Source organism: Macaca fascicularis, chromosome 9 (genome assembly GCF_037993035.2).
Source record: "Macaca fascicularis isolate 582-1 chromosome 9, T2T-MFA8v1.1".
Lineage (NCBI taxonomy): Eukaryota > Metazoa > Chordata > Mammalia > Primates > Cercopithecidae > Macaca > Macaca fascicularis.
Genome location: NC_088383.1, coordinates 106,559,759 through 106,583,537, shown reverse-complemented (window position 1 = coordinate 106,583,537; position 23,779 = coordinate 106,559,759). Strand labels below are relative to the sequence as shown.

At 47.2% G+C, this 23,779-nt stretch overlaps 1 protein-coding gene across 4 annotated transcripts; it reads left to right on the top strand.

Annotated features, from left to right (window-relative positions):
• The first annotated feature begins 1,911 nt into the window (after positions 1 to 1,911).
• On the top strand, positions 1,912 to 22,944 carry MORN4 (MORN repeat containing 4). Of its 4 annotated transcripts, XM_005566126.5 has the most exons (5): positions 2,236 to 2,380; positions 17,903 to 18,000; positions 20,194 to 20,308; positions 20,737 to 20,846; positions 21,099 to 22,944. In XM_005566126.5, the coding sequence occupies exons 2-5, from the start codon at positions 17,934 to 17,936 to the stop codon at positions 21,245 to 21,247; spliced, it is 441 nt and encodes a 146-aa protein (XP_005566183.1). In that variant the 5' UTR covers positions 2,236 to 2,380; positions 17,903 to 17,933; the 3' UTR covers positions 21,248 to 22,944. The 4 variants fall into 4 exon arrangements, with proteins under 4 accessions (XP_065377305.1, XP_065377306.1, XP_005566183.1 ...); XM_065521233.2 differs by lacking the exon at positions 17,903 to 18,000 and having other exon boundaries at positions 1,912 to 2,380; XM_074002385.1 differs by lacking the exon at positions 20,737 to 20,846.
• Positions 22,945 to 23,779: the final 835 nt, after the last annotated feature.

Below are 23,779 nucleotides of genomic sequence, written 5' to 3'. Positions count from 1 at the left end.
CATGCCTGTAATCCCAGCTACCTGGGAGGCTGAGGCAGGAGAATCACTTGAACCTGGGAGGCGGAGGTTGAGGTGAGCCAAGATCGTGCCATTGCACTCCAGCCTAGGCAAAAAGAGCAAAACTCTGTCTCAAAAAAAACAAAAAACAAAAAACATTAAAGCAGAGAACTTAAGGTTGACACAGCAGACTCTTTGTAGCAATGATACCAGCATTGACAGACAGCAGACCCCATCTGTCATGATAGCAGGCAAAGGTGTCTTTTGTGGTAAAAATCTACATTCTGTAGAAAATCCCCTTCCCTTTCCAGGTCTTTTTCCTGATCCAGGAGAGAACTAACTAAGAGTCTGATACCTTTTTAAATCTGATAAGAAACACTGGCCAGGCATGGTGGCTCACGCCTGTAATCCCAGCACTTTGGGGGGCAGAGATGGGAGGATCGCTTGAGCCCAGGAGTTCAATACCAGCCTGGGCAACATGAGGAAACACCATCTCTACAAAATATACAAAAATAAGCCAGGCATAGTGGAATGAACCAGTAGTCTCAGCTACTTAGGAGGTTGAGGTGGGAGGATCACTTGAGCGTGGGAGGTCAAGACTGCAGTAAGCCATGATCCAGCTACTGCATTCCCGACTGGGTGACAGAGGGAGACCCTGCCTCAAAACGAAACAAAAAGCAAAGAAACATTTACAATCTATGCTCTCTGGAGCCTGCTACCTGTAGCCTTCTCTGCATAATAAAAACCTTGATTTCCACAATTCTCTGTGTGTGTGTGTGTGTGTGCATATCTTAGTAACAATTCCTTAACTTAACCCAGACATTCCCTTCTACGGGTTCCAGGTCTTTAAACTCTTTCAACCAATTGTCCATCAGGACATCTTTGAATCAACTTACATGCTGGAACCTGCCACCCCCACCTCCTTTCGGGACCAAGCCAATGTACATTTGACATGTATTGATTGATGTCTTATGTCTCCCTAAAATGTATAAAACCAAGCGGTGGCCCAACTATTTTGGACACACATTCTCAGGACCTTCTAAGGCTGTATCACGATCATGTCCTTAACATTGGCAAAATAAACTTCTTTTTTTTTTTTTTTGAGACAGAGTCTTGCTCTGTCGCCCAGGCTGGGGTGCAGTGGCCGGATCTCAGCTCACTGCAAGCTCCGCCTCCCGGGTTTAGACCATTCTCCTGCCTCAGCCTCCCGAGTAGCTGGGACTACAGGCGCCCGCCACCTCGCCCGGCTAGTTTTTTGTATTTTTTAGTAGAGACGGGGTTTCACCGTGTTAGCCAGGATGGTCTCTCCTGACCTCGTGATCCGCCCGTCTCGGCCTCCCAAAGTGCTGGGATTACAGGCTTGAGCCACCGCGCCCGGCCGGCAAAATAAACTTCTAAATTGAAACCTGTCTCAGATACTTTTTGGTTTGCAGTTTGTTTATTTGTTTGTTTATTTATTTGAGACAGGGTCTTGCTAGGTCGCCCAGGCTTGGGTACAGTGGCAGAATCATGGCTTACTGTGGCCTCAACCTCCTGGGCTCAACGGATCCTCCCACCTCAGCCTCCTGAGTAGCTGGGACTACAGGCACACACCACCAGGCTGGGTAATTTTTTTTTTTTTTCCTATAGATACGGAGTCTTCCTGCATTGCCCAGGCTGATCTAGAACTCCTGGGCTCAAGCGATCCTCCTCTGCCTCGGGTTCCCAAAGTGTTGGGATTACAGATGTGAGCCACTGCGCCTGGCCAGGTACTATATTTTAAACAAAAAGAATCTAGGTAATGACAAGGACAGCACAAATTCCTATAACGAATGCAAAAGTGTCTTGATATCACAATGTCTAGCACAGAGTTATTGGAGGCTGTCCTGCCCAGCGCGTTACAATTTACAAAGCTGCTTCTCTGAAGCTAGATTTAGGATCTGTCTTAAACTCAGCAGTGGGGACTGGAGCAAGATCACAGCCGCTCGCGTTGATGGTCACTGTTGCTTCCGGCGCAGGTTTGGTTTTCTTTGGGGTTGCCATTTCAACTAGACGGCCTCGGGGTAGGCCAGATTTGGATCCTCCGTCTCATCTGCGTTGCAGAGGTGGGACCACCCCTCTTTCACATAGCTCCGGTTCGCAAACACTCCGCCCCGCACAAAGATGGCGCGGAGGCGGGCTGGGCCAATGCGGAGTGGCGTTGCTCCCGGTTGCCTAGGTAACAGCCAATGGGCAGCGGGAATTGTGCCCAGTGCGGTCGCCCGGGATGGCGGCGTCAAGTGGGGCAAGCGCTGGTGGAGGTGGCGGAGAGCAAGGTGGCAGCCGGGAGCCCATCGGAGGAAAAGTCCGAGGAGCTGGAGCCCTGCGTCCAGGCGTGACGGTCATCCCGAAAGGCTAGTCCCAGGTTGGCTGGAGGCGCAGGAGGGAGGGGGCTGGGAAAGAGGATGATCGGCCAGGTGGGCACTGAGGAACCCAGCACGAGATGACCGGGCTGGGGGATGCGGCTCCACCTCGGATACGCTGACCCGAGGTCGGCTGCCTGTGGGGGACCCAAACCTGAACCCTTTAGTCTCCACCGCGGGGGTCGAGGCCCAGGAGAGCCGACTGGACTGGGGTTAGCGAGCAGGGGGTGGAGGGTTGCATCAGGGGAATTGGCAGACCCGTGGGAGCGTTAGACCCTGCCGGGCGGGAGAGCGGACCAGGATAGCAGGAAGCAACCGGGCGGGAACGTGAAAATGGGGTGCGAGAAGGTGTTACCTTGTTGTGGTCTAGGGCTTTGTTTTCCCTGGACCCGCCTTTATCTCGCTGGTGGAGAGAACTCCCACATATGGAAGCCTGGGGAATGGGATGCTTCAATTCGTTGATGGGGGGTATCCCTGCAGTCTAGCATCTCTGAACTGCTTAGGTACCAGCAGGAATAGCTGCTATATCGGAGTCCAGCCCAGGCATTCCCTTTCCCGTGAAATGGGATCGTATTTGGCAGTATTACTCCCTAGTCCCAATCACCCCCAGGTCAGGTCATCATCGCGTTTTTTTGTTGTTGTTGTTGTTGCTGTTGTTGTTTTTTTAATATTCTTTTTGGCGCCAATTTTCTTCCCACTTTCTTCATTCTAACCATCCCACAGTCTTCCTAAACGAACCCTTCATATAGCAACGATACATTTCTTTACTTTTCACATGAGGAAAGAGGAGGTTAGACTTAACAATGAAAAATAGTTATTTCAATCTCCTTTTAAAACACCTAAAAAATAATATTTAGGCCGGGCGTGGTGGCCCACGCCTGTAATCCCAACACTTTGGTAGGCCGAGGCGGGTGGATCACGAGGGCAGGATTTCAAGACTAGCTTGGCCAAGATGGTGAAACCCCGTCTCTACTAAAAATACAAAAATTAGCCGAGCGTGGTGGCGGGCGCCTGTAATCCCAGCTATCCAGGAGGCTGAGGCAGGAGAATTGCTTGAACCTGGGAGGCGGCGGTTGCAGTGAGCCGAGATCCTGCCCCAGCACTCCAGCATGGGGAACAGAGCAAAACTCCGTCTCATTAAAAAAAAAAAAAAAAAGAGTATTTGACTTTTTGTTCTAGGTTCTTAACAAGGTTAATCTTTGTTCATCAAAGCCTTCATTTTCTTCTCTTTAGGATTCTAAAAGCCTATGAACTGCTTTATTACTGAAATAATTTGACAAGACTGTTGTACCCTGGGAAGGGGGTTTTGGGGAGACATGTGGGTAGTTAGGGTGGCTGCCTCCAACCAGTATTCTCTAACTGGATGTCTCCCACCGCCCCATCCTTTTTGTTTGTTTGTTTGTTTGTTTGTTTGTTTTTCTTTTCTTTTTCTTGAGATAAGGTCTGGCTCTGTTGCCCAGGCTGGAGTGCAGGTGTGGTGCAGTCACTGCTCACCCTGGCAGCCTCAAATTCTGGGCTCAAGCAATCCTCCTGCCTCAGCCTCCTGAGTAGCTGGGACTACAGGCATGCACCACCACATCCAGCTAATTTTTGAATTGTTTTGTAGAGATGAGGTCTCACTATGTTTCCCAGCTTGGTATTGAACTCCTGGGCTCAAGTGATCCTCTTGCCTCAGCCTCCCAACGTGCTAGGATTACAGGACTGAGCCATCATGCCTGGCCCTTTTCTTCTTTGTGTCAGTTTTTTTTTTTTTTTTTTTTTTTTTTGAGACGGAGTCTCGCTCTGTCTCCCCGGCTGGAGTTGCAGTGGCCGGATCTCAGCTCACTGCAAGCTCCGCCTCCCGGGTTCACGCCATTCTCCTGCCTCAGCCTCCCGAGTAGCTGGGACTACAGGCGCCGCCACCTCACCCGGCTAGTTTTTTTTTTTTGTATTTTTTAGTAGAGACGGGGTTTCACCATGTTCACCAGGATGGTCTCGATCTCCTGACCTCGTGATCCACCCGTCTCGGCCTCCCAAAGTGCTGGGATTACAGGCTTGAGCCACCGCGCCCGGCCTTTTTTTTTTTTTTAATCCTCTTAAATTGGACACAGGTTACTGTGAATACAAAAATGTTCTTTAATAAGTTGATTTCTTAAAATTAGAAAAAGATAAATAGAACGGAAACAAAAATTCTCATTACTGTCTCAGAGTTCTGTTTGGAAATAAGAAAATAATAATAAAGAAATGTCTGGGGCAAAAGAAAATGAAGATAGCAGGAATGTAGTCTATAGTGCAGACTAATAGTGTATTGGTTTACAGGGACAGAATAGTAATTTTCTTTTATGTAAATGTTTGGACTGATCCTTTGCAACCAATCTATCAGGAGTGCAGAAAGGGTGAGTGTCTGTTTAGAAGTATGAATCATCTTGGCTTGTGACTGGATTCCATGGGTATATTTGTAGCCTAAACCCCTAAGCCATATATTCTTTTTAAAAAGATGATTTGGATAACTGATACAAATACTGATTTGCATCTCTTATTAAAGTATTGGGCCGGACACGGTGGCTCACACCTGTAATCCTAGCACTTTGGAAGGCTGAGGCAGGCATATCATTTGAGCCCAGGGGTTCAAGACCAGCCTGGGCAACATGGTGAAACCCTGTCTCTACCAAAAAATGCAAAACTTAGCTGGGTGTGGTGGCATATTCCTGTAATCCCAGCTACTCAGGAGGCTAAGGTGGGAGGGTGGCTTGAGTCCAAGAGGCAGAGGTTGCAGCGGCTGAGATGACGCCACTGCACTCCAGCTTGGATGACAGAGCCAGACTCTGCCACAAAAAAAAAAAAAGAAGAAGTATTGGGCTTTCAGTCTTCATCAGCACTGGCTGTATTTTGTTAAACTAGATTTGTCTCAATGACCATGGTTACTGGTGAAATTCCTTTTTAGGTCAGTAGCTGTGGTTAGTTATATTATATATTATATATATATTATTATATATATTATATATATAGTAGTATATATATATATAGTAGCTGTGGTTAGTTATATATTATATATTAGCATGGTTAGTTATAAAAGTCATAAAATCCAGACAATGTCCCAAATAGTGACAATATCAACTATTTGGGCACATATGACAGTTTCTAGCCAAACGTATTCAACCATGGCCTGAGATCCATGGATTCTACGCATGTTCCCTTTCAGTAGCGCTTCTGATTGTGGTCTTGGCAATGGACATCATTTTGGCAAGCATCTGCTCAAGGGAATTTGCTACATGTCCCTAAATCAAAATGGAATGGAAGTTTGTAGTATGTACTGTTGGAAACCAATGGGACAGGATGGTGGCAGGGTTAGGTTGAAACATGGTATTCCAGTTATTATTGCCGTATAACAAATTACCCCAGAATTTAGCAGCTTAAAACACCCATATGGTGGCCGGACACGGTGACTCACATCTATAATCCCAGCACTTTGGGAGGCCGAGGCGGGTGGATCATAAGGTCAGGATATCGAGACCATCCTGGCTAATACAGTGAAACCCTGTCTCTACTAAAAATACAAAAAATTAGTCAGGCGTGATGGCGAGCACCTGTAGTCCCAGCTAATTGGGAGGCTGAGGCAGGAGAATTGCTTAAACCCAGGAGGTGGAGCTTGCAGTGAGCAGAGATTGCGCCTCTGTACTCCAGCCTGGGCGACAGAGCAAGACTCCATCTCAAATAAATAAATAAATAAATAATACCCATATGATGCTCATGGATTCTGTGGGTAAGGGAATTTGGACCTGGCACCATGAGGAGGCCTCTTTCTGCTCCCTGATATGGGATGGAATGCAGGCTCAGTGACTGAGGGCTGGAATCATCTGAAGGCTGCTTCACTGATGCCTGGTACCTGAGATAGGATGATTCAAAGGTAAGCACAGCCAACTGGAGCACCAATATATGACTTTGCTGTGTGGCTTGGCTTTCAGTGTTAGCCTCTGGGTAGTCAGGCTTTTTATGTGGTGGCTCACATCTCCAAGTGTGAGTGTATCAGTGACAAGATGGAAGTTGCGTCACCCTTTATGATCTAACCTCAGAACACACCACCATTTTCTTTCGAGACAGAGTTTCGCTCTTGTTGCCCAGGCTGGAGTGCAATGGCACGATCTTGGCTCACCGCAACCTCTGCCTCCTGGGTTAAGCAGTTCTCCTGCCTCAGCCTCTCAAGTAGCTGGGATTACAGGCATGCGCCACCACACCCAGCTAATTTTGTATTTTTAGTAGAGATGGGGTTTCTCCATGTTGGTCAGGCTAGTCTTGAACTCCCGACCTCAGGTGATCCGCTCGCCTCGGCCTCCCGAAATGCTAGGATTATAGGAGTGAGCCACCATGCCCGGCCCACACCATCATTTTCATTGTGTTCTATTGGTCCAAGCAGTCACGAGCCTACTCAGATTCAAGGAAGGGGAGGTAGATTTCACTTTTTTTTTGAGACGGAGTCTTGCTCTGTTACCCAGGCTGGAGTGCAGTGGCGCAATCTCGGCTCACTGCAACCTCCGCCTCCTGGGTTCACTCCATTCTCCTGCCTCAGCCTCCTGAGTAGCTGGGACTATAGGCGCTCACCACTATGCCCAGCTAATTTTTTGTATTCTTTAGTACAGACGGGGTGTCACTGTGTTAGCCAGGATGGTCTCGATCTCCTGACCTCGTAATCCGCCCGCCTCGGCCTCCTAAAGTGCTGGGATTACAAGCGTGAACCACCACGCCCGGCCAGATTTCACTTTGTGATGGGTCAGCAGCCAGGTCAAATTGTAGACAAACATGTAAGACAGAAGATACTATTGCAAACATCTTGGAAATACAGTCTGCCACATTTGGTAATAACAAGGTAACCTTTTTGGTTTCATTGGCTTCCTTAAAATATTTAGGGTATAATCCCCAAGAGCTAACAGCATACTGAAGAAGTGGTTAGGGGCTGGGCGTGGTGGCTCATGCCTATAATCCCAGCACTTTGGGAGGCCAAGACAGGCAGATCACATGAGGCCAGAAGTCTGAAATCAGCCTGGCCAACATAGTGAAACCCCATCTCTACTAAAAATATGAAAATTAGCTGGGCATGCTGGCACACCTGTAATCCCAGCTACTCAGGAGGCTGAGGCACGAGAATCTCTTGAGCCTGGGAGGCAGAGGTTGCAGTGAGCCAAGATCACAACATTACACTCCAGCCTGGGTGACACTGTGAGACTCTGTCTCAAAAAAAAAAAAAACGTGGTTAGGTGTACAACTTGAGAACTAGTACTTTGTCCATAAATAACCCTCAAACTGGAGAAACGTTCCCTTCTTTCATCAATCTTCTACTGGTCCTCCCGGAACAAGGTAGAATGCCACTCTTTGGAAGCTTCACGTAGCCTTGAGAAAAAGTAAATAAATACAAGGCAGTACTTTCCCTGAGTCCGTGTGTAGTCAATATGACTCCTCAAATCCCACTGCAATAACTCTTTCCAAATTTTGAGTGAAAACAAGTTGGTTAACTGCTGCCAGACATCTAAAGGAAATACTTATAATCTTTTTATATAAATAGTGATTTTGTGTTTACGTTTTGGAATGGTTGTTTAATTATAAGATATAGTGGAAGATACAGTCCTTCAGATTCTAACTGACGTGCTTTGAAGGAATGAAACTTCAACCATAAGCTGACTTTTAGTGCTGTGACTTAGTTCTGGGAAGAGCTGAAGATTGCCTGATCAAAATGCCTGTCTGTACTGGAGTTTTCTTCTGCTGTTCTGATGGAAAACTGCTTCTCATGCTCTCATTAATGTTATATTTGCAATGGAGTCATGTTGGCCTCTACCCCAGCACACTCTGATGCTGGGCTGGTGATAAGAGACTTGTGAGCCTGAAATTGGATGCTGACCTTGTGGGACATTGATAGGACAGAGATGACATGACAAGTACCAGCATCCCCTCTCAGAAAATAGCTCCCACAGGTTTGGAGGTAGTTGACTACAAGAAAATAATGGTCCTTGCCTCGGATATCTTCTGTGTGAGAGATACTGGAAATGGAATGTTTGACTGATAACTGAAGAAGGGAGAAAGTTCTATGGGAGTGGCCCCCAAACATCTCAAGAATAGTCTCCACAAGGTTGCCCTTCATTTAGGCGAGAAATGAATCTTTTCTCTTATTTGGGTGAGAGCACAGGGATTCTTAGAACTCATCTGTCCTCATGGCTGGGACAGAGCCAGGGTGTAGAAGATGTCGTTGAGCCCTGCTGTGGTCAGGCCTAGCTGTTTTCACATCAGACCATGTCTGGGTTTTTGGTGTCTGTATCAAAAATCATTATGTTCTGGCTAGGCATGGTAGCTCACGCCTGTAATCCAGCACTTTGGGAGGCCAAGGCAGGCAGATCACATGAGGCCAGGAGTTCGAGACCAGCCTGGCCAAAATGGTGAAACCCTGTCCTACTAAAAATACAAAAAGTAGCCAGGTGTGGTGGTGGGCACCTATAATCCCAGCTACTCAGGAGGCTGAAGCAAGAGAATTGCTTAAACCCAGGAGACGAAGGTTGCAGTGAGCTGAGATGGAGCCACTGCACTTCAACGTGGGTGACAGAGTGAGAGTATCTCAAAAAAAAAAAAAAAAAAAAAAAAAGGTTATCAGGTCCCTCTGCTGAAGCTACTCCGCAGTCACCAGCACCAGTCTCCATTAAACAAACAAACAAACAAAAATAAGGCCGGGTACGGTGGCTCACGCCTGTAATCCCAGCACTTTGGGAGGCCAAGGCGGGAGGATCACCTGAGGTCAGGAGTTCAAGACCAACCTGGCCAACATGGTGAAACCCTGTCTCTACTGAAAATACAAAAATTAGCTGGGTGTGGTGGCAGGGGCCTGTAATCCCAGCTACTTGGGAGGCGCTGGGGCAAGAGAATCGTTTGAACCCAGGAGGCAGAGGTTACAGTGAGCTGAGACCACACCATTGCACTCCAGCCTGGACAACAGGAACGAAATTCTGTCTAAAAAAAAAAAAAAAAAAGCCAGGCACAGTGGCCCACACCTGTAACCACAGCACTTTGGAAGGCTGAGATGGGTGGGTCACCTGAGGTCAGGAGTTCAAGACCAGCCTGGCCAAAATGGTGAAGCCCTGTCTCTACTAAAAATACAAAAATTAGCCAGCCATGGTGACGGTCCCCTGTAATCCCAGCTATTCGAGAGACTGAGGCAGGAGAATCACTTGAACTCGGGAGATGGAGGTTGCAGTGAGCCGAGATTGCGCCATTGCACTCCAGCCTGGGTCACAGAGCAAGACTCCGTTTCAAAAAAAAAAAAAAAAAGAGAACAAACATCAGAACATATTATTATTATTATTATTATTTTTTTTTTTTTTTTTTTTTTTTTTTTTTTTGAGACGGAGTCTCACGCTGTTGCCCAGGCTGGAGTGCAGTGGCGCGATCTCGGCTCACTGCAAGCTCCGCCTCCCGGGTTCCCGCCATTCTCCTGCCTCAGCCTCCTGAGTAGCTGGGACTACAGGCGCCCGCCACCGCGCCCGGCTAATTTTTTGTATTTTTAGTAGAGACGGGGTTTCACTGTGTTCTCGATCTCCTGACCTTGTGATCCGCCCGCCTCGGCCTCCCAAAGTGCTGGGATTACAGGCTTGAGCCACCGCGCCCGGCCCAGAACATATTATTATTATTAAGTCAGAGTCTTGCTCTGTCACCCAGGCTGGAAACCAGTGGCATGATCCTGGCTTACTGCAAACTCTGCCTCCCAGGTTCAAGTGATTCTCCTGTCTCAGCCTCTCAAGTAGCTGGGATTACAGGCGACCATCACCACACTTGGCTAATTTTTGTGTTTTTAGTAGAGACAGGGCTTCACCACGTTGGCCAGGCTGGTCTTGAACTCCCGACCTCAGGTGATCCACCCATTTTAGCCTCCCAAAGTGCTGGGATTACAGGCGTGAGCCACTGTGCCCGTCTGCTTGTTCTCATAAAAAAAAAACAAAAAGTCATGAGGCTGGGTGTGGTGGCTCATGCTTATAGTCCTAGCACTTTGGGAGGCCAAGGCCAGAGATTGCTTGAGACTAGGAGTATGAGATTAGCCTGGGCAACATAGTGGGACACCGTCTCTACAAAGAAGTTAATTAGTCAGGCATGGTGGTGTGTGCCTATAGTCCTAGCTACTACGGAGGCTGGGGCAGGAGGGTTGTTTGAGCCCACAAGTTCGGGGTCGCAGTGAGTTATGATCATGCCATTGCACACCAGCATGGGCAACAGAGCGACACACTGTCTCCTTAAAAACAAAAAATCGGGCCGGGTATGGTGGCTTACACCTGTAATCCCAGCACTTTGGGAGGCTGAGGCGGGCAGATCACGAGGTCAGGAGATTGAGACCATCCTGGCTAACATAGTGAAACCCTGTCTCTATTAAAAATACAAAAAATTAGCCTGGCGTGGTGGCAGGCACCTGTAGTCCCAGCTGCTCGGGAGGCTGAGGCAGGATAATGGTGTGAACCCGGGAGGCAGAGCTTGCAGTGAGCCGAGATGGTGCCACTGCACTCCAGCCTGGGTGACAGAGTGAGACTCCGTCTCAAAAAAAAAAAAAAACTTTATGACAGAAGGCCAAAATGCAAATATCCTGTAGGATGTTGACAAAGAGCGGATGGTAGCAATTATAGTTTGTTTTTCCTCTACTTAGTATTCAGCTCTTTAGTCAAAATTGCTGAGATTTTCTTTTTCAGAGTGTTGTTTGAATTACATTGGTAGCAATTTTTACTGAGGAAAGACCTAGAGAAGTTTTCATTACAGTAAGTATATGTGTGAGTTTAAGTGTAAAACTTTGAAAGAGGAAAAGAAACTAACATTTAGTGGACGGACCTTGGCAGTGTTCTAGGTACTTAGTGTGTGTCATTTTCTTTCTTTTATTTTTCTTTCCTGTCACCCACTGACTCTCAGATATTTAACTGAGTCCACCTGCCAGCTCTGTGAAATACATATATTATCTCCACTTTACAGATGAGGAGACTGAGATTTAGAGATGCTTAAATACCTTGCCCATAATTATACAGTGAACTCAGATTTGAACTCAAGTCCTTCTGTGCTCAGAGTCTACAACACCACCGGATTATCCTGGGAGGCCAGATAGGATAGGATGGTATGAGTTAGCAAGTTAGTGCAAGAACTTGAGCCAGCAAGGCCAGCTGTCAGAGCTCTGATTCTAACTTTCACGTGTTAGTTTCCACATGTTAAAGTATGACCTTAGTTAATTTACTTATCCTCTCTGCACCTTAGTTTCCTCATCCCTAAAGTGGAACTAATAATAATACCCACCCCAAAAAGTTGTTGTGAGATGAAATTAGATAACATTTTAAAAACACTGATGCTCATGCTGGGCGCGGTGGCTCACGCCTGTAATCTCAGCACTTTGGGAGGCCGAGGCGTGTGGATTACCTGAGGTCAGGAGTTTGAGACCAGCCTGACCAACATGGTGAAACCCCATCTCTACTAAAAACACAAAATTAGCCAGGCGTGGTGGCGCATGCCTATAATCCCAGCTACTTGGGAGGCTGAGGTGGAGGTTGCAGTGAGCCGAGATTGTGCCATTGCACTCCAGCCTGGGAAATAAGAGTGAAACTCCGTCTCAAAAACAAAACAAAACAAAAAACACTGATGCTCACACCAGTGGAAGCTGATGAGGAAGAATCACTTGAGGCCAGGAGTTCAGGACCAGTCTAGGCACCATAGCAATATCCATCTCAACAAAAAATTTGAAAAGTAGCTGGGTGTGTTGGCACACACCTCTAGTCCCAGCTACTGGAGAGGATGAGGTGGGAGGCTCACTTGAGCCCAGAAGTTTGAGACTGCAGTGAGCTATAATCATACCACTGCATTCCAGGCTGGGTAACAGTGAGACCCCATCTCTTAAAACAAACAGCACTGATGGAACACAATAAGAGGTCAGTAAATGTTAGCTTCTGTTATAAAGGTATTTCAGACAGTTTCTCTGGGGTTAGTGCAATTGATTATTAGAGAGGGTTGTGCCACCTGAATTGGAATATAAATAATCTAGCACTGTCCACCATGACAATGTGGAGAAAGTAAATTTAACATATATGTTGTTTTAGTTGAATATTTAAAGCATCACTTTTGTATAAAATATACCAGACCCCTTTTGCGCTATGAAACTATGGAACCCATTCTTTGGAACTCCATCTTGACTGGATGAGGTTTTGGCTTCCCTGGGTCTTGAAGAAAAAGGAAGCTAGCTGTTGGCACCAGGCCCCCAAGATTTAAGAATCTTGTGGCCAGGAGTGGTGGCTCATGCCTGTAATCTTAGCACTTCAGGAGGCCAAGGCGGGCGGATCATGAGGTCAGGAGATCGAGACTATCCTGGCTAATGTGGTGAAACCCCGTCTTTACTAAAAAATACAAAAAGTTAGTGGGGTGTGGTGGCAGGAGACTGTAGTCCCAGCTACTGGGGAGGCTGAGGCAGGAGAATGGCGTGAACCCAGGAGGCAGAGTTTGCAGTGAGCCGAGATCGTGCCACTGCACTCCTGCCTGGGCGACAGAGCAAGACTCAGTCTCAAAAACAAACAAACAAACAAACAAAAAACCCATCTTATTTTGAGCTGGGAGCAGTGGCAGGCACCTGTAGTTCCAGCTACTCAGAAGGCTAAGAGGGGATTGGAGGATCTCTTGAACCTAGGAGTTCAAGTCCCGTCTGGGTAACATAATGAGACCCTGTCTCTAAAAGAAAAAAGAATTCTTTCCTGTTTGTCTGCCAAGTCTGGCCCCAGTACTCTGAGGAAAATGTGTCCTTGTCCTATTGGAACTTAGTCAGATGCCTCAGGGTCAGACTCTAGGTTACTTACTAATCAGAGGGGACTTTTTTTCCCCTTTCTTTCCTTTTTCTGAGACAGGGTCTCATTCTGTCACCCAGGCTGCAGTGGCGCTATCATGACTTACTGCAGCCTCAGACTCCTGGGCTCAAGCAATTGTCCCTGCTCAGCCTCCCAAAGTGCTGGAATTACAGGCATGAGACACCATGCTTGGTTGATAGAGGACTTTTCAATAGTGATTTATAGTTCAGAGAACTTTTCACACACAGTATTTCCGTTTATTGTAGTAGTAGGCCCCAAGCTTTGAAGTAAGGATCTAATGATGTGCTTATTAAAACTGCAGGTTCCCGGGCTCTAACTATACAGAATCTGATTCAGTAAGTCTGAGTTTGGGCCTAGGAATCTGCATCGTCAAAATCACTGGAGAAAACATTGTATTGCTTAGATCTGGAAAAGATGAGGAGGTAGCTGTGTGTGCCTGTAGTCCCAGCTACTCTGGAGACTGAGGTGATGGGATCCCTTGAATCCAGGAGTCTGAGGTTACAGTGAGCTACGATTTTGCCACTGCACTCTAGCCTGGGTGACAGAGCAAGACCCTGTCTCTAAAAAATAAATAGATAAGTAAATGAAAGATGAAGGGATGAATGAAAAGACCTAGGGAATTAAAAAAGAAATAGGGCCTGTATTTTTTAGTATATCAAATGACATGCTATTTGCCTCTGTTTATATTTAATGATTTTGGGGTTATCTTAATTCCCTTCTTCTTCTTCTTTTTTTTTTTTTTTTTTGAGACAGGGTCTCCCTCTGTCACCCAGGCTGGAGTGTAGTGGCGTGATCTTGGCTCACTGCACCTCTGCCTCCTGGGTTCAAGCGATCCTTCCACCTCAGCCTCCCAAGTAGCTGGGACTACAGGAACGCGCCACCACACCCGGCTAATTTTTAAAATTTTTTGTAATTTTGGTAGAGATGGGGTTTCACCATGTTGCCCAGGCTGGTCTCAAACTCCTGAGCTCAAGTGGTCTGCCAGCCTTAGCCTCCCAAAGTGCTAGGATTATAAGCTTGAGCTACTGTGCAGTTCCCTTCTTATATGATATCCTTCAATACATCTTTTCACCACTAGTGTGAAGCCATATCTAGCCAGTCCCCAAATATTACTGATGGTTTTCCTATGATGTATCCATCCTAGTTGTTCCTTCTGCTCCCATTATAGGGTGATCTCCCAGACTCATGCCTGAATGTATCAGTAATATACATTTTTTTTTTTCTGGGTAATAACACACCACCAGAAAACACAGTGGCTTGAAACAATAACCATTTGTTTATCCTGTGAGTCTGTGGTCGCTAGTTTGGGGCTGGGCTCAGAAGGGCAGTTCTTCTGGTCTTGCCTGAGCTATTTGTTCATCTGTGGCCAGCTGGGATAGGGTCTTACCATCCAGTAGACTAGATTGGGCTTATTTACACGGGGGCAGAACAGGTCCAAGTATAGCAAGAGGGCAAGCCTAGTGCACAGGTGCTTTGCAGACCTCTGCTAGGTCACCTTTGCGAACATTCCATCATCCAGAGCAAGTCACATAGCCAACCCAGATCCAGAGGGTGGAGGAATAAATAAACTCTGCCTCTCTTTTTTTTCAGACAGAGTCTCACTGCGTCGCCCAGACTGGAATGCAGTGGTGCGATCTCGGCTCACTGCAACCTCTGACACCCGAGTTCAAGCAATTCTTCTGTATCAGCCTCCCGAGTAGCTGGGATTACAGGCACCCACCACCACGCCCTGCTAATCTTTTGTATCTTTAGTAGATATAGGGTTTCGCCATGCTGGCCAGTCTGGTTCAGGTGATCCACCCGCCTTGGCCTCCTAGAGTGCTGGGATTACAGGCATGAGCCAACCGCACCTGGCCAACTCTGTCTCTTAATGGGAGGATCTACCTTGTCACATTGTAGGGTCATGAACGGAGGGAGAATAACTCTGCCCATTTTTACAATCTGCTGCATTATCATATTTCCCTTCCTTGCAAGCTTTTCTGACTATGGACTTGCTGCTTCAATTCATCCCACTTCACGCTACCACATTCATTTTCCTTACACACTGCCTTCATCATATTACATCCTGGTTCACAAACCTGCAGAGGCCGCCTCTTTTCCTCCCTCATGTGCTGTAAACTCTTACGCCCAGCTTTCAAAGGTCTCTTTAAGTTAGCCTGAGCTAAAAGCAGAGGCTATGCTGTACAGGGAAAAAGGACTAGCATAGTCAGGGGAGGCTGCCAACAAACTTGATTACCTCTCTGGGCTTCTATTTCTCCTATAAAATGAGAGGTTGGACTAAATCCTTGAGGTTCTTTTCAGATTTATTTATTTATTTATTTATTTATTTATTTATTTTGAGACAGAGTCTTGCTTTGTCACCCAGGCTAGAGTGCAGTGGTGTGATCTCAGCTCACTGCAACCTCTGCCTCCCGGGTTCAAGCAATTCTCCTGCCTCAGCCTCCTGAGTAGCTGGGATTACAGGCGCCTGCCACCATACCTGGCTAATTTTTGTATTTTTTTTTTTTTTTTTTGAGACGGAGTCTCGCTGTGTCTCCCAGGCTGGAGTGCAGTGGCGTGATCTCGGCTCACTGCAAGCTCCGCCTCCCGGGTTCACGCCATTCTCCCGCCTCAGCCTCCCAAGTAGCTGGGACTACAGGCGCCCGCCACCACGCCCGGCTAGTTTTTTGTATTTTTAGTAGAGACGGGGTTTCACCATGTTAGCCAGGATAGTCTCGATCTCCTGACCTCGTGATCCACCCGCCTCGGCCTCCCAAAGTGCTGGAATTACAGGCTTGAGCCACCGCGCCTGGCCAATTTTTGTATTTTTAGTAGAGATGAGGTTTTACCATGTTAGCCAGGCTGGTCTCGAACTCCTGACCTCGTGATCTGCCCACCTCAGCCTCCCAAAGTACTGGGATTACAGGTGTGAGCTACCATGCATGCCCAGTCTATTTTTTATTTTTTTTATTTTTTTTATTTTTATTTATTTTTTTTTTTTTGAGACAGAGTCTCACTCTGTCACCCAGGCTGGAGTGCAGTGGCCGGATCTCAGCTCACTGCAAGCTCCGCCTTTTGGGTTCACGCCATTCTCCTGCCTCAGCCTCCCGAGTAGCTGGGACTACAGGCGCCCGCCACCTCGCCCGGCTAGTTTTTTTTTTTGCATTTTTTAGTAGAGATGGGTTTCACCGTGTTAGCCAGGATGGTCTCGATCTCCTGACCTTGTGATCCGCCCGTGTTGGCCTCCCAAAGTGCTGGGATTACAGGCTTGAGCCACCGCGCCCGGCTTATTTTTTATTTTTTAATTTTACTTTTTTTTTTTTTTTTTTTTTTGAGACAAAGTCTGGATCTGTCGCCCAGGCTGGAGTGCAGTGGCGCGATCTCGGCTCACTACAACCTCTGCCTCCCGGGTTCACACCATTCTCCTGCCTCAGCCTCCCGAGTAACTGGGACTACAGGCGCCCGCCACCATGCCTGGCTAATTTTTTGTATTTTTAGTAGAAACAGGGTTTCACAGTGTTCGCCAGGATGGTCTCGATCTCCTGACCTTGTGATCCTCCCGCCTCGGCCTCTCAAAGTGCTGGGATTACAGTAATTTTACATTTTTGACATGAGGTCTTGCTATGTTGCCCAGGCTGATCTTGAACTCCTGGGCTCAAGTGATCCTCCCACCTCAGCCTCCCAAAGTGCTGGGATTACAGGTGTGAGTCACTACACCAGGCCTGTCTTCAACTTTAAGATTGTGGCTACATGTACCTACGCAGGCTTATTTCCTATTACTCCCCAAATAAACCCTCAACTGTAATGAGACCAGGCTTCTTATTTTGCAATGGAACATCTCGTGTTCACATTGCCCTTAGAGTGTTCCTTGCCCTTTGAGTGTTGGTTCCCCATGTTTTCCTTTTTTTTTTTTTTTTGAGACAGAGTCTTGCTCCATCACCCAGGTTGGAGTAACAGTGGTGTGATCTTGGTTCACTGCAACCTCCGCCTCTCAGGTTTAAGTGATTCTCCTGCCTCAACCTTCTGAGTAGCTAGGATTACAGGCTCCCGCCACCATGCCCAGCTAATTTTTGCATTTTTAGTAGAGACGGGATCTCACCACATTGGCCAGGCTGGTCTCAAACTACTGACCTCAGGTGATCCCGCCCACCTCGGCCTCCCAAAGTGTTGGGATTATAGGCGTGAGCCACTGCCCCTGGCCTGTTCCCTGTGTTTTCTGATTCTGGAATTGTTCTTTGCCTTCTCCACTGCTTGTCTGCTTGTTTTAAATTCTGGCCATCTCATGTCTTTGTTAATCTCTGCCATCCAAGTTGGCACTTAATCACATTATCTCTGGCATAAATCAGTGTTTCAATTGTTAGTCTTATTAACTAGATTATAAACTCGTCAAGGGAAGATACTCTATTTTATACATCAACTGAGCACATAGTAGGTATCAAGTAAATATTTGTAGATTAATCCTTCATTTCCATCCCAGGTCATAGAAAATAGGAACTGGCTGAAAACTTTTAAGATAAGCAGGAGGATGAGAGCACCTGGGCAGAGGTGGAGTTGATGGTGCTGGTGGTTGTTGGAGACATGGGTATTTTGGTTAAATGCACCTAAGGCAGCGTACATTTACCAGGCTGGTGGCCTTTAGAATGTATCTACAAAATTGCTTTGCAGTCCTTTCCTCCTGCCATTCCATGACACTGGTTCTCCTCTGCTTATTTCCTACAGTTTTCGTCCTTTTATCCTGTAATCTGTCACCATGACCCTGACAAAAGGTTCCTTCACCTACTCCAGTGGGGAGGAATATCGTGGCGAATGGAAGGAGGGTGAGAAGGACCCCTGGGGAGTGTCCAATGATGAACACTTCATTTGCTGGAGGACAAATACATCAGCATATGTAGCCAGCTTTATGGGTTTTCATTTTCAACTCCAGGATTTAATTCCACATAGTGCCTGCCTTTCCTTTATTCCATTTTAGGATTAAATAAAGGAATTCGAAAATGCTATTTTTAATTCAACCTCCAGGAATGAGTTATATCTTTCTGGTTTTTTGTTTGTTTGTTTGTTTTGAGATGAGGTCTTGCTCACTGTGTTGCCCAGACTGGAGTGCAATGGTGCGATCTCGGCTCACTGCAACCTCTGCCTCCCGGGTTCAAGCGATTCTCGTGCCTCAGCCTCCCGAGTAGCTGGGATTACAGGCACCTGCCACCATATCCGGCTAATTTTTGTATTTTTAGTAAAGATGGGTTTCACCATGTTGGCCAGGCTGGTCTCCAACTCCTGACCTCAGGTGATCTGCCCACCTTGGCCTCCCTAAGTGCTGGGATTACAGGCATCAGCCACCATACCCTCTCTTTTAAGCGTTTTGTATTTATCATCTTATTTAATCCTCATGACAACCTTATCAGGTAGGCACATACTATTATTATTCCCATTTAACAGATGGGGAAATTGAGGCAAGGAGAAGCTAAGTAACTTACTCAAGATCACAGAACTCTAAGTGGTAGAAAAAGAAGGCAAACACAGCAGGCAGCCTGACTCAGTGTCCTCAACATCTAACTACACTGCCTCTCTGAGGAAAAAAAAACCAGTACCCCATTAGCACCTTAAAGCTGCTGGGCAAATCTAACAGCCTGATTGGCAGCACTGGTTTGAGCTTCGTTACGTCAGTGGGGCTGTGCTTACTCTCTGAACTGACCAGAAAACAGAGCAAGATGTTGCAGGAGTAATCATGCCTTTCAAACAGAATTCAGGGGAGTTCTTGTGGTGGATACAGCCCACCCAGTAGAGCCTCAGAAAGTCTCTCCTCTAACAGGCCACATTAGAGGGGACACCAGGTATTTGAAAACCAGGAAGAAAGGTGTGGGATTGAAGGAGGCAAGGTCACATCACACCTGTACAATTTCTCAAGACTCAGTAATTTAGGGCAGGCACAGTGGCTCACACCTGTAATCCCAACACTTTGTAATCCCAGCTACTGGGGAGGCTGAGGCAGGAGAAACACTTAAACCCAGGAGGCGGAGGTTGCAGTGAGCCAAAATCGCACCACTGCACTCCAGCCTGGGTGACAGAGCGAGACTCTGTCTCAAAAAAAAAAAAAAAAAAGAAGAGAGGCTGGCACATAGTAAAGGCACTATAAATATAGATGTTAGCTATTGTTATTTACTTATTTATTTTTTTGAGACGTGTTGCCCAAGCTGGAGTTCAATGGCATGATCTCGGCCCACTGTAACCTCCGCCTCCTGTGTTCAAGGGATTCTCCTGCCTCAGCCTCCTGAGTAGCTGGGTTACAGGAGCACAACACCACCACCATGCCCAGCTAATTTTTTGTTGTTTTAATAGAAACAGGGTTTCACCATGTTAGCCAGGCTGGTCTTGAACTCCTGACCACAGGTGATCCACCTGCCTCCTCGGCCTCCCAAAGTGCTAGAATTACAGGCGTGAGCCACTGCACCCAGCCAGCTATTATTTGTTTTTTTGAGACAGAGTCTCGCTCTTGTTGCCCAGGCTGGAGTGCGGTAGCCCGATCTCGACTCACTGCAACCTCCGCCTCCCGGGTTCAAGTGATTCTCCTGCCTCAGCCTGCCGACTAGCTGGGACTACAGGCACGCGCCACTGCACCCAGCTAATTTTTATATTTTTAGTAGAGACGAGGTTTCACCATGGTGGCCAGACTGTCTTGATCTCTTGACCTCATGATCCACCCACCTTGGCCTCCCAAAATGCTGGCACTACAGGCATGAGCTACTGCGCCTGGCCAGCTGTTGTTATTTTTAAGTGCTCTCTTATTCATACTTGGGTAGACTTGCTGTAATCTGTAGTGATAAGATGGGAAGGCCCCAGGAGCCAGGTTTTCCCAGTGCCTGACTCTGGCTAATAATCCTCTGCCCTGCTAATGTCACTGCTTCTCTTGTTTTCTTTGTGGGTAGGGTGATGGCAGGTAAGGGATGCTAGAAGAGTAAGAAGGGACCCTGAAACTGCCTCCTTCCAACCTGACACCTGTCCTTCTCTTTGTTCAGGCCGCAGGCATGGTTTTGGTCAACTGATGTTTGCAGATGGTGGCACCTACCTGGGTCATTTTGAGAATGGGCTCTTTAATGGCTTTGGGGTATTGACCTTCTCAGATGGTTCAAGGTGGGTATGAGGTCATTCCTTTCTTAGCCTTAAATAAGGGAGGGTCTGACATAAAAATGGGACACTGGTAAATATCTGGTCAATCCTGAGCTTGTCTCACTCCCTGCAGAACACAGATGAGGACTAAGTAGTCCTTTTATTGGTTATTTTTTAAGTGGACCTAAAATTTGAAATGTCAACCAAGTGAGTGACTTTCCACCCCACTCCCATTCCCATCCTATCTTCTTTCGTTGAGATCAGGGCTTCATGGCATATATACTCTGATCCTTCTCTGCTGGCTGGGACTAGATGGGGTAGATGGAGCTATGTGACAGGTGGAATCGGCTTGCTTCTTGGCATTATTAAATAACAGAGATCCGCAGCTGCTCAACTCCATTAATCTGGACAGCTAACTTCCCACTGAAGGCTAACTTCTGGTGTTTCTGCAGGTATGAGGGGGAGTTTGCCCAGGGCAAGTTTAATGGCGTCGGAGTCTTCATTCGATACGACAACATGACGTTTGAGGGGGAATTTAAAAATGGCAGAGTAGATGGTTTTGGTAAGTTGCAGCCCAGCAGGGTGGGTGACTTAGGTGGGCATAATATGGGTGGAAATATACCTGTTTCGTTTTAATCCTGCGGGGGTCCAGCAATCCATAGCGGCCATCCCTGACGCCTATCCATTGAACTCACCAATAGAGTGCTCCTGAGTAGAGCTGCGAGTTTTTCTCTTCTTCAGCCTCAACATATCGAGCTCACCTTTGAGGCATTAACGCCATTGTTACTCCCATGTTTTCTCTGCCCTCCTCAAGGCCTGCTGACTTTCCCCGATGGTTCTCATGGAATCCCCCGCAATGAAGGTCTCTTTGAGAACAACAAGCTGCTGCGGCGTGAGAAGTGTTCTGCCGTCGTTCAGCGGGCCCAGAGCGCCTCCAAGTCAGCCAGAAATCTCACTGCCTGACAGCGCGGTGGGCACCAGCTGACAAGTATTGGGTAAAGCCAGTGCGCCCCTTGTTGACTCGAGGTGAACAAATGAACCAGAGCTGAGATGAGTTGACAATGACAGTGGAGCAGAGGTCTTGTATGTGCCCTGTCACCTGCCATTCCAGAACTGGACCGCAGAAAAGTGCTGAGGATGCTGGCCAGCGGACGCTGCTCAGTCATTGGTAGTTCTGTCTTTCCCTGACCCTTGTGTGCTGGAGGACAGAGGAACCGCCTCTTCTCACTGTTGATACTCTGTTCCTAAGACCTCGGGTTACCCAGTGCAGCCTGCTGTGACCCTTCTGCTTCATTTTCTGCCAAGTGATACAGAACCTTCATTCTGCTGCTTTTGGGGCAGGTGATTCTACCCCACCTTAGGGCCAGTGCTCTGTGCCACCCTAGAGAAACAGGAAAAAGATAGGGGTGGCTCAGTGGAGCAGCGCTGTGAAAGTCAAGGCCAGAGCTTTTCTTTTTTAATTTTTTTATTATTATTATTATTATTATTTTGAGATGGAGTCTCACTCTGTCGTCCAGGCTAGAGTGCAGTGGCGCAATCTCGTCTCACTGCAACCTCCACCTCCCAGGTTCAAGCGATTCCCCTGCCTCAGCCTCCTGAGTAGCTGGGACTACAGGAGTGCGCTACCACACCCGGCTAATTTTTGTATTTTCTTAAGTAGAGATGGGGTTTCACCATGTTGGCCAGGCTGGTCTCAAACTCCTGACCTTGTGATCCACCCACCTCGGTCTCCCAAAGTGCTGGGATTACAGGCGTGAGCCACCACGCCCAGCCTTTTATTTTATTATTATAAAAAAATGAGCCAGGTCTTGCTATGTTGCTCAGGCTTGTCTCAAACTCCTGGGCTCAAGCGATGCTCCTGCCTGGGCCTGCCAGAGTGCTAGGATTGCAGGTGTGAGCCACTGTGCCTGGCTGGCAGAGCTTTTCCGTATGTTACTCCTCATGCTAGTTAGAATCATAGCTCCAGGCTTTCACTTGGTCTGATCAGACTGGTATTCATTCCTGCCTATGCCCTTGAGAAGGATTCGGTAAGAGTGCTATTTCCTCCTCCCTTTAGAAGACAGACTGTCTTCCTTCACCAAGTTACAGCAGATAATCCCCATGTGTGTGCCTCTCTCCTTCCTTAGATGGGGAACAGGATCCCTTTTTGGGGCAGTCAAGAAAAAAACTCACATAAACAGTAATCTTATTAATTGTATATGTGACTAACTCCAGGGAAAAGGGTAGAATATTTAGGCCAGTTCAGGCCCTACCATGGAGTGAACTGAATTCATAGGGATGGCTTGGGCTGACACAGTTTCTTCCCAGTGGACCGATAAATCAGACTCACCCAAACCCCTGGGGTTTTGGTAGAACTGGACCTACTCTAGGACTGTAGGGAACTAAAGGAGCATTTGGCTCTCTGTAGCTCTTCTATCATGAGCCTTGACCATCAGGCCGCAGTCAGACCTTACTGATGGGATCTCTGCAGTTTATCACGGAGGCCTTCCGTTACCCTGGTACCCAAATACGTCCCCCACCTCTAGCCCCCTAGCCTCACACTAAATGTCTCCTCAACAGCAGATGGTGGTGGAAGTTATAGCCGTGTGCCTCTATTTATTCTCTGAATTGTACTGTAGAAAAAGGTGTTTATAAAGAATAAAGAAATCACCAGAACTGCCTATACCTAGTTTTCTTGACTTTCTGGCCCTGCGTCTTCATGAATATCAACCCATTTGCTATTTGTAAAAGTTAATCAGATTAGCCCTTGGAACTGACCCTGCACACTTTACTATATCAAGTCATTTAATTTTCTCAGCCTCTACAGAGGAGGACATAGGAATTTTTTTTTCTTACTTGAATCAGACAATCTCAGGCTGCCACAACTAGTAGGTGGCACAGCTGGGTGGGATTTGTAACCAAGTCTTTCTGACTCCGTCTCCCTTTACTGGACCCCTCTTACCCTGAGCATCAGAGTGCGTAAGTCCTGAGACTAGTTATGGCCACACCTGCTGCGTTACCTCTGGTAGGTCCACTGCTGCCGGAGTTTCCCTTTCTCTGCAATGGGAGAGTGGTGGAACAATGACCCCCACACTGACGCTTTTACATGCATCCTTGTTGGAGGAAGGTACTATTATTATCCCTGTATTACAGATGAGGCTCAGGGAAGTTAAGCAGTTTCTCCAAGGTCCCATAGACACTAAGGGGCAGATCCCAGAACTTAAACCCAGACCTGTTTAAGCCCAGAGGCTGAGCTCTTACTCAGTACACTACCCTGCCTGCCTAGCCTTAACTATTCCCCCAAGTCCTAAACTTGATTCTCTTCTGAGCCCAGCTCCTCTGGAAGTTGCCTGTGAGAGGACCCCAGGCACTAAGCCCCAAGCTTTAGTGCCATTCAGAGCCTGGTTTTGGGTTGAAGATTGAGATCTTTTATTTTCTCTCCTTTAGCCTCTGCCCTAAACAAGTGTCTATTTACCTCTTTTTTTAACTTTACACTTTCTTTTTAATGAGTAATTT